Here is a 10,459-nt window from a genome sequence, read left to right on the forward strand (position 1 = left end):
TTCCCTGGCCTCGTGTGCAACTTCCTCCTCTCCTCCCCCAGCCGCCCTCTGGGGCTCCCGGCCACCCGGCCACTCGCCTGGCATAAAGAGGGCTTTATGCGACTGGACGGGCCAGGCGGGTGCAGGGGGCAGAGGGAGGTGGGCAGGATGACGCCAGGACAGGGAGCAGGGTTCTCCTACACCCAGCCCCCCCACCTGAGACATGGGTGAGGCTCCTGCCCAAGTCCTGGGTCCCCAAGACCCACACAGAGCACCCCTGCCCCCTCCCCAGCGTGGGCCCCGTGGCACTGGGTGGGCATGAGAGTCACACACAACAGAAACCTCTCTCCTGCTCCCACAGCCCCATCCTGGGGTCCACCCTCCCGAGATCTCTGAGCCCCTCCCCTTGACACGGCAGCCTACCGACGAATGGGCCTGCACCAGGCTTGCACACATGTGCACACAGGCCTGGCACCCACACGCCCATCCCCAGACACACAGAGCTCCTCCCAGAGCGCCCAGCCCATTACACAAAACCGTGTGCACGTGAACATGCGAACCCGCAGCCCGTGTGCCTCAGGCACGTTCACGCAAACACAGAGACGTTTACAGTTGCCACACACGTCCACAAAAAGTGTGCACGCATCCTCATGGGCACACAGATGTGCTCACGTGGGCACCCGGCTGTGCTGGGTGCCTCCTCAGACACCCGAGTTCACATTCACACACCTGTGCAACGAACACTCATGGACACGCACACACAATGGTGACAGGGTATGTGTTTGGGCTTGTGTGTGTTCGCACACGCACACACAGCCACACACATCTGCACGCAGACTCACCATCTCCAGGCCCGTGCTATGTGCTGATTGCTAACACATGGGCGTCTGTGGGGAGTGGGCTGAGCCAGCCCTTTGAAGCGAGGGGCTGGTGGCCCCCCTTCCTGTCTCTACTCAGGAAATGAAGTCAGAGGCTTATCCAAAGCAGGCCCAGCAGCCAGGCCAGGGGGCGAGAGAGGCTCCAGGGCGGGGAGTTGAGGGGGTGGGGGGGGTCCCTGGGCTGAGGCTGGGCTGGCTTGCCTCCAGGCCTTTCTTGGGGCAGGATGTGGGAGCCACCCTCTCAGCCTTGCCACCCTCGGCCCTAGGGCCCCGGCGGGCATGCAGAGGTGCCCAGCAGGTCCCCCACCTGCGCCCGGGGCCACTGTGAGGACCCACGGCCCCAGGCCCCCCAGCGCAGAGGCCCTGAGGGAGCGGGGCGCCGCGGAACACAGCGCCGACCTCACCCACGGCTCTGCCCTGCCCGCAGGAGAAAGAGAAGAAGTACATGCTGTCCGTGGACAACCTGAAGCTGCGAGACGTGGAGAAGGGCTTCATGTCCAGCAAGCACATCTTCGCCCTGTTCAACACGGAGCAGAGGTGCCTGCCCGCCCCTCGAGCCGGGGCTGTGGGGCCCCCCGCCTCCCCCACTGGGGTGGAGAAATGGGGTACACAGTTTCAGAAAGGACAGGGCCCTGCCCAAGCCCCACCGAGGGTCATCCATTTGGCAAATACTCATGGAACCCCTGCTGTGCACTGGGCATCACTGTCAAGACCTTCCTGGCCCACCCGCCCTCCCTCCCTCCCTCCCTCCCTCTTCTCCTTCCTTCCTGTCTCCTCCCCACCCCCACCCCCATCTTTTCAGTCACTTGGTTAGCGCCTGCTCTGCATGAGACAGTCTGCCAGGCCTGGGGATGAGCCCCAGTCAGGCCCGGTCCCCTTCTCGTGTTGGTGAGTGTGCAGGGGCCAGTGGCAGCACCAGGCATCTCCCCCGCAACCCAGGGCTGATTCTAGTGGGCTTTCTCCTGCTCGGAGGTGAGAGTTCAGGATAACTGCCATCGGAGGGGTCCCCAGGGCGCCAGGGAGGGAGCCAGTCCCACCCTAGGGGCTGCCCTGTCCCAGATGCCCTTGTCCAAGGGCTCAATCCCCTTTCTCACTGAGCATCGTATTGCTCATTCCACTGAATCTCCACAAGGACCCTAGGAGGCAGGAATTATTATTGCTAAGCTATCTTCCAGATGAGGAAACTGAGGCCTGGAGAGAGGAAGGGAGTTGCCCGGGGTCACCCAGCTGGGAAACGAGAAAGTCAGTGCAGGACCCCAGGCGTGATGACCCCAGTCCCTGCATGCCCTTAACCACCAAGGTCAACGGGCTTCGCCCCGTCTCCCCTCACCACCTGCCCCGTCCTGCAGGAATGTCTACAAGGATTATCGGCAGCTGGAACTGGCCTGCGAGACACAGGAGGAGGTGGACAGCTGGAAGGCCTCTTTCCTGAGGGCTGGAGTGTACCCCGAGCGTGTGGGGGTGAGCGGCAGGCCGGGGAGGGGAGGGGCCAGCTGCTTAGAATAGGGGTCTGGGGTCCCCTCCTCAGTGACACCACATAATGCCATGTTTCAGAGCCCTCGCTGAGCAAAAAGTAACCGACCTCCTCCCCCTCCCTGTGCTGGGGCGGGATCCGAGTGGAGCCTTCCTCCCCCTCCAATAGCGGTTTTGTGTCCACTCTCTGCCACAGATGGCGTTTCCTGCATCCCTGTCCTATGAGGGTGGTTTTTTTGTGACTGTCTCCTCTTTGTACTCCTCTTCCACCGTGGCGGTGTCTAGAGCTGCCTGAGTTGGGGTACAGTGTCCCGGGTTCACTCAATTCCCCCCTTTTCCTCTGTGTATCTGCTTTGGCTCTGCCTGCTGGTGCTGGCCGCGGTGGCAATGCTGGTGTGGTGACCTCTATGACCTTGGCATGGGCCTCCCAGGACAAGGAGAAGGTGAGTGCGGCACCCCCCCCCCACGCACTCTCCCATGCATCTTCAGCCTGGCACCACCTCTGGCCAGATCCTTAGAATCAAGAGGGGACCTTAGAGATGTCATGTCCTTTCCTAATTTATCGACTGGGAAACAGGCAAGTTCTAGGCCCTAGAATCAGAGATGAAGTAAGATTAAACAAGGGCCTGGGGTCCTGTGAGGCCCTGGGACGGGCAGAGCCCGGAGACCCAGAGTGTATCGGGGAGCCGGTGCGCATGTGTCCAGCTGGCGGCCAGTTGCTTCTCTCGGTGCCTCAGCGTTCCAGGCACCCTTGGAGGGGGGGGACTGGTGCCTGGAACCCGGCATCAAGGGCCCGGCCGCCCTGATGCCCTCTGTTCCCAACGGTAGGCCAGCGAGACCGAGGAGAACGGCTCGGACAGCTTCATGCACTCCATGGACCCGCAGCTGGAGCGGCAGGTGGAGACCATCCGGAACCTGGTAGACTCGTACATGGCCATCGTCAACAAGACCGTGCGGGACCTTATGCCTAAGACCATCATGCATCTGATGATCAACAACGTGGGTGCACCCCTGCGGGCGGGGTGGGCGGGTGCGCTTGGGGGACCGCGGAGGTGGGCAGCCAGGTTGGCCGGGGGGAGCATGGGGCAGGCCAGTGGGACCGGGTCTAGGGAGGGAGGCCTGGGTCCACACCAGAACCGTCTAGTAGAAACACGTATCAGGTGGGTTTCGTATGTTATTTTGTAGATTCACATGCTCAGATTGTTTCAAACATGCTGGGAAGTTTTACAGAAGGGGCTAGGAATCTGCGTTGTACAAGAACACCCACATCATGTTGTGTTTTTTTTAAACAGTGACAAACTCAGTCCACCCATCACACGAGATTTATTTATTTTTTTTAGATTTTACTTATTTATTTTTAGAGAGGGAAGGGGGGGAGAAAGAGAGAGAGAGAAACATCAATGTGCGGTTGCTGGGGGTCATGGCCTGCAACCCAGGCATGTACCCTGACTGGGAATCGAACCTGTGACACTTTGGTTCGCAGCCCGCGCTCAGTCCACTGAGCTATACCAGCCAGGGCTCCCAAATCACGTTTTGACATGCACACCCCACAGAACCACTAACACTGTGCAAATCCTGGCTTTGCCTCAGATACCCTGTGTGACTTTAAGCAAGCAAACTACCCTCTCTGAGCCTGTTTCCTCATATGGAAAATATGGGTAATAATAGACTTGAGGAATGAATGAATACAAAGTGCATAGCAACACACTGCCAGGCACGTAGGAGGTGCTCAACATGCATTTGAATACTGAATACGATGTAAGCTAGGCCTATGGCATTAAACAAACAAAAAAAACCCAAAACTTCAGCATCTCCCCATGAATGTCCCAGAACCCAGGCCCGGTAACCCCAGGTAACCCACCCCTTCCCTATACACCGAGACTCACATCTCCCCCAACCCAGACACACAGTCACAACCCTTTACCCCAGGGCTCAGAAAATTTTGAACTGTCTTCGTTATTTTGGCCCAGCGGAGCGTGCAGGTCCTTGGAAAGGGTTTAACTAACACATCTTACAGATGAGGAAACTGAGGCTGAAAAAAGCTGAGGAAGGGAGTGTCCTAGATGTGCTGTAGTCCCTGAGCTACTCTCAGAGCTGTGACCTTGAACAGGTCACTTTTCCTCTCCGGACCACCCGAGAAAAGAGCAAGGGGCAGGGGTTGGGGCTGGGGCAGGGGAGATCTCCGAGTTTAGGCAAACCCCTCCCTCCCCCGAAGCTTCCAGTCCAGCTCAGGGGCCCAGCGGAGCCCTGGGGGTGGAACAGGCAGACAGGCGTCAGGTCCCAGCCCTCTCCTCTCTTCACCTGCTGGCACGCAGACCAAGGAATTCATCTTCTCGGAGCTGCTGGCCAACCTGTACTCGTGCGGGGATCAGAACACACTGATGGAGGAGTCGGCCGAGCAAGCGCAGCGGCGGGATGAGATGCTGCGCATGTACCACGCGCTGAAGGAGGCTCTCAGCATCATCGGCGACATCAACACGACCACTGTCAGCACGCCCATGCCCCCTCCCGTGGACGACTCCTGGCTGCAGGTGCAGAGTGTACCGGCTGGACGCAGGTACCAGGGCCGGCCCCCATGGCCCCAAAGCCCCCCAGTCCGGGGCCCGTGGGAGGAGGGCCGGGACCGGGCAGTGGCGCGCCCGCGTCACCGGGGCAGCTCCCACTTGGAGCGAGGGGCGGATCTTAGAGAGGGCGGGGCTTGTTGCTGGGCGGGGCTTGCCATGGAGCGCTGGCTGCGGAGCTTGGTGGAGCTGGAAAATTGGAGCCACCTGGGGCGTGGCCTAAGCTCCCGCGATCACCTGGGGCGGGGCTTTGCGCTCATGGGTGTGGCCTGCGCTTGGATGGGCGGGGGCTTTGGAGTGGGGCGGAGCCGCTCATCTCTCTCCTCGCCCTGTCCTTCGCTCCCTTTCGCCAGCAGGTCACCCACGTCCAGCCCAACGCCGCAGCGCCGAGCCCCCGCCGTGCCCCCAGCCCGGCCCGGGTCGCGGGGCCCTGCTCCTGGGCCTCCGCCTGCTGGGTCCGCCCTGGGGGCGGCGCCCCCCGTGCCCTCCAGGCCGGGGGCTTCCCCTGACCCCTTCGGCCCTCCCCCCCAGGTGCCCTCGCGCCCCAACCGTGCCCCGCCTGGGGTCCCCAGGTGAGTAGATGCTGAAAGCGGCGGAAGAGACCGCTGGGCGGGCGTGGCCGGGAGGGAGACGGGGCCGGATTCTGCAGCATCGGCCTTCGCAGCCAGAACCGGCGCTCTTCATTCAAGGCACCTGTGGGTGCCGGAACCACGGGAGGTGTGGCGGAGGGCTGGCGGAGCCTGCTCCCCAGGGAGCGCTGAGTCCCGGAGGTTGTCGTTTCTGGGGGGGGGGGGGCCGTGGGGCTCATCCCACCTGTCCCTCTCTTTCAAGCACTTGCATGGCGCTTCTGTCCTCTTTCACTCTCCCCACACCTCGCATTCCTCCTCCTTCCCCTTCTCCACGTGTCCTCTCCTCTCCCCCGGTCCCTAGGTCAGCCTCCCTCGGGTCAGAGGATCTGAACCCAGATTCTCTTTGGACGTGTAGATGTTGCTCACTTAGGCTCAGGGCTACCCTGATGCCCCACCTTCCCAGGTCCCGCTCTTCTGAGCTGTCCCAGGAGAGTGTCCCGCCTCTGACCCACAGGACAGAGGCCAGGCGGTGACTGTGACCAGCAGGGTGTGTGATGTGTGTGTGGGCGTGCACACAGGTGTGAGAGTGTACGAATGGCACCCAGGCGAGGGGTAGGACGTGGAGCAGCTGTGCCAGGGTCTGGGAGGGAGGCATGGGGCAATCTGGTGGCTTTCTTCCTTTCCCCCGTCTCTGGCCCTACCTGTCCTGGGCCAGCATGGCGGGTGTGGGGCAGGACGGGGTGAAGGCTGCCCCTGTCCCAGAGCTTTCCAGGGAAAAGGACTCTACTTCATCCCTTGGCTTTGCCTTCTTGATCCATGGCCCTCTTTTAAGGAAGCTCCCTCTGACACCCAACAGCCTGCCCTGTGCGTACTGGACATACGCCCTGAGGAAGGACACATCAGACCAGCAGCATCTACCCATGTTTCCCGGTGGCTGCAGGGTAGGGCCGCGGGTCTAGCCCTCATGGCCCAAAAGGAAGCAGAGACGGGGCTTGCCGTCTGGCGATCTGCCGGCCAAAGCAGAGGGGGTAAGGCAGGCAGCACGGTGTTGATCAAGAGCCCCGGACCGGGGTTCAGAGCGTCGGGGTCACCCTGCCTTGTAGGCAAGTCCCTTCCCCTCCCGGGGCCTCAGTTTCCCGTCTGCCGAATGGTGATTAACATTCCGCCTCTCCCCCAGGGTTGGTGGGGGGTCAAGGGAGTCCGTGGCTAGAGGAGTGCCGAGTTCACTGCAGATGTGGCTCTGGGGGCCCTTGGCTAACTTCCAGCGGGAGTGCAGATTCTTAAGGGTTTCTGACACGCCCCAATCTGCGCTGAGGTCTGACATGTGGGAACGTCAAGATCTGGAACCTGCTCTCGCTCCAGTTTTGCCGACACCCAGGAAACACGTGGCCAGTCGCGGCCCCACCTGGGGGTAGAGAGCGGGCTGGGGGCAGCCCGCCTTCCGTGAGGCTGGGTGCCGGCTGAGATGAGGCTCAGGTGGTGAGGCGCTGTGAGGCGTCGGGGCTGGGAGCGGCAGCGTGGGCGAGGTTCGGCGTGGGAGGCCGTAAGGAGAGCCGCTGGCTGGAGCAGGGTGCGGGCAGAATGAGGAAGAATAAGCAGGGGTTGCCCTAGGTGCCGTGGCCCAGGTGGGGGAACCCTCCGAGTCCACAGAAAAGTTGGACTTACTGGGACTCAACGACAGGGGTGGTAGGGAGCCATGGAAGGCTCTTGGGCAGAGACATGATAGCCAGACCCTAAGAAAGCAAAACCTGTTTCTTACGGAGATTTGCAGGTGGCCCTCTGAGCACGCCAGGCATGAGTGTGCAGGGAGCTGGTGCAAATGCCTCCTGTATGCGGGCAAGCTTCTGTGTTGTGACTCAGGCCACGCGTGTGCTTCAGTGTGCCTAGTGGCTGCATGCCCCAGGTCCGTGCTGCACGTGCCAGCCAGCGGGGGTGCTGGGCAGTGGGAGGCGGGAGAGGCGTACGTGTGTTGTTTGTGGGCATGTGTGTCAGCGTGAGCATGCGGGGCCATGGGCCCTCACAGCATGTGTGTGCACGCCCGGACGTGTGCGTGTGTGTGTGCGCGTGTCCCCGCCCCCCCGCCCCCAGGCCTGCCCTGTCCGTGCGTGTGAACTGCCATGTTGATTTCGTGCTGTCTTTCAGAATCACTATCAGTGACCCCTGAGGAGCGTCAGCCACGGTAGGTACTTGCCTCTCCGCCTGCTGCATGAAAGGTGTGTCTGCCCCCTGCCGCACCAGCTCCACACTGTGGGGGGCGCACCTAGGACCTCAGAGCCAGGCTCTCCTCCCACCCCCTTCTATAGCTCCAGACTTATTCTTTCCTCTTTCTGTCCTTGCTGCCAGCTGGCTCTGTCACCTCCCTTCTCAGCGAGCCTCGGGACTCAGTGCCATTGCTCAAGGTCTCCATGGCTGAGCCTGGGGAGCTCTTGGGACAGGCTCCGCACCCGCGCTGGTAGACACGGGTGCCCTGCGGAGCCGTCGGAGGGCAGAGAGCCCGTGGCTTATGGTGTAGGGACAGGGAGCTCGGAGGGGGTTGTACGGCACTGGACTCAGGCAGCCAGAGGCCTTGGGGGTGCTTCGCCCTGGGAGTGCCATACTCACTCCTCAGTCCGAGCCACGCTGCTGGGGCGGGGCAGGCAGCGTGCAGGTTTGGAGCTCTGGGAACCGAATCCACCGTAGGGCAGAGGAGGGCAGAGTCCCACCTCTGCTGAGCAGCGATCTGAGGCAAAGTCTTGTTGTTTGATGATTTCTGGAAGCCTGAGGGTCCCAGCCACACCAGCAGCCCAGAACGCACCTCATAGGCGAGGCAGGGTCCCACAGCCCCTTCCCCGATCTCCTTGGCGTCGTCACACCTGCTAGTGCATCACGGAGGCAGCGTGCTCAGCCCCAGGTGAAGCACCACAGCCAGCCTCTGGGCTCATAGACCTGGGCCTGTTGCTCCTGGAGGTGGCCTGCACGTTTCAGCCAAGGGGATGACAGTGTCCGCTGACCTGGGCAAGTCAGCTTCTCTGAGTTGCATCCCAGCCAGGCCACAGAGCTCGCCCGGTGAACCCACCTGCCGCTCTACCCCTGCCGCTGACTCTCGTTCTTCTGCTTTTCCCCAGCAGGAAGGGCCCTGCCTCACCTACGCGACCTGCGGTCCCCCGGCCAGCTGAGGCTCCCCTCTTAGACTTATAAGCCGGTGGCCACTGGCATCCAGCTGCCTGTCCTCCCTGCCTCCCCGGGGTCCCTTCAGAGGACTCCTGGGCCTCCTGCCCACACGGAGGGGCCTCCAAGGCTCCCTCCAGCCATCCTTTAGCTCCGCCCTCCTGGTCCAAACAGTGTTCTTTCTCCTGTCTTCTCCAGCAGGCCTGGTGGCCCTTGCTTGGGGCTCACAGCCCCATACTCCCCGAGGCTAGCAGCGGACTGGGCCAGTGGGCTGAAAGATAGGGGGCCATAGAAAAGGGGGAGCCAGAGGGGGCTGATCGTGTGTCTGGAGCTGTGGGTGCACTGCCTGGTGGTGTGTGAGAGACCAGCGTGTGTGGCAGGGGGAGGTTCCGCCTGGGCCTCCAGCCCAGACACTGCGCCCCAGACCCTGCGCCCCAGACCTCCGTGAAGCTCTGGCCCCTGCCCACTTCCAGCTCCTCCCTCCCACCTTCGCCTTCTTTCTCTCCTCTCTTCCGGAACCCTTGCCCACACCTTCGCCTGCATCGTCTTCCCCTGCGCTCCGCCCCGTGCCCCCGCCGGGCTCAGCCGCCCTTGCCTTACCAGGTCTCTCCCTCCTCTCTCCTGTTCTCTCTCTGCTTCCTCTCCAACTGCCAGCCGATCGGGTCAGGCAAGTCCGTCCCGTCCTGAGAGCCCCAGGCCCCCCTTCGACCTCTAACCAGATCCCTTCTCTTCCTCGGAGACTTCCCTCTCCAAGCCTGCCTGGACGGCTGCTCTGTGACCTGACAGTGGCTCCCAAAGCCGCCCCCCTTCATCCGTGACTTAGTCTATTGTAGTGGTGAGCTGACACACCCAGCGTGACGTTGGTGAAACTTGTGCCCCTCTGTGGTATTTCTCCTGCCCTGTTCTATAAATATCTATAAATACTTATATATATATATACATATATATATACATGCACACACGCGCACACGCACACACACGAATATATATGGCTGCCACAGCCTCACCCCTTGTGCTGGGAATTACCGTGCTTGTCTTTGAGGAGTCTTGTGGCCCAACTGCAAGGAAACACTGTCACCCTACCATCCTCCTCCAAAGCGTGCCACCTCCGATGAGCTTCCCTGTCATGCCGGCCTGTGGACAGCCACCCCCTTTCTGCCCCCCAACCCATCTTTCCCCCCTTGTGTGCGGGGGCGCTGTCCCGGCAGCTGCGTGGTTCTCTGACCGCTACCAGTCTTGCTGTCTCTTGGCTGAGAATAAAACCCATTTCTGGACGATGGGGAACTGTGTGCTCTGCTGGCTGGTGTTCTCTGTGCCACTCAGGGGGAGGTGAAGGTTCAAACACTGGGGTGCGCAGGTGCGTGAAGGGCCCAGCCATTGCTAGGGCCCGGCAAGGAATGGTGGAACGAGGTCCCATCCTTTCCAAGGCCTCCTGGGAAAGCACCTGGAGATTCGCAGTTCATCCTGCGACTCCTGCTCCGACCACTAGGGGGCAGGGGCACCATCTCAGCCTGCAGGGTGGATGTGGGGTGTGGGCCGGTGGCGTGGACAGAACAAACAGGCCACCAGAGGGCAGGGTCATGGAATGGAAACCACCTGGCCTGGAAGCCCGCTCTCCTGCGTGGTGGCACCCTGCTTTCCCGCCCAGGATTAAATCAGGCTTCTGAGTCTGTCAACCACTAGGGCAGGACTGACCCTTAAAGCCCCACAGCCAGCCCCTTGGGGTTCCCCAGGCTTTCCCAAGCAGCCAGCAGGAGACAGACCCAGACCTCTAACAGCCCCACCCAGTGCGCTCAGACACTCTGGGGTTGCACACAGTGCAGAGGCCTGCCCTCTGCTGGCAGGACCCACC

General features: G+C 61.7%; 1 protein-coding gene across 23 annotated transcripts in view; it reads left to right on the forward strand.

Annotated features, from left to right (window-relative positions):
* DNM1 (dynamin 1) overlaps positions 1-10,391 on the forward strand; it is a 43,325-nt gene extending 32,934 nt beyond the window's left edge. For 2 of the 23 annotated variants that reach the window (XM_045846133.1, XM_045846132.1), the window contains exons 16-23: positions 1,285-1,394; positions 2,207-2,318; positions 2,762-2,773; positions 3,159-3,329; positions 4,646-4,887; positions 5,248-5,463; positions 7,603-7,639; positions 8,565-10,391. In XM_045846133.1, the coding sequence (XP_045702089.1) occupies positions 1,285-1,394; positions 2,207-2,318; positions 2,762-2,773; positions 3,159-3,329; positions 4,646-4,887; positions 5,248-5,463; positions 7,603-7,624 (885 nt within the window). In that variant the 3' untranslated portion in view covers positions 7,625-7,639; positions 8,565-10,391. Of the gene's footprint in view, positions 1-1,284; positions 1,395-2,206; positions 2,319-2,761; positions 2,774-3,158; positions 3,330-4,645; positions 4,888-5,244; positions 5,464-7,602; positions 7,640-8,564 lie in introns of all 23 variants that reach the window. The other 21 variants (XM_045846119.1, XM_045846117.1, XM_045846121.1 and 18 more) reach the window with 18 other exon arrangements.
* The last annotated feature ends 68 nt before the right edge of the window (positions 10,392-10,459 follow it).

The sequence above is a fragment of the Phyllostomus hastatus genome, unplaced genomic scaffold (assembly GCF_019186645.2).
Source record: "Phyllostomus hastatus isolate PE091 unplaced genomic scaffold, TTU_PhHast_1.1 phas_contig_495, whole genome shotgun sequence".
NCBI classification, from domain to species: domain Eukaryota; kingdom Metazoa; phylum Chordata; class Mammalia; order Chiroptera; family Phyllostomidae; genus Phyllostomus; species Phyllostomus hastatus.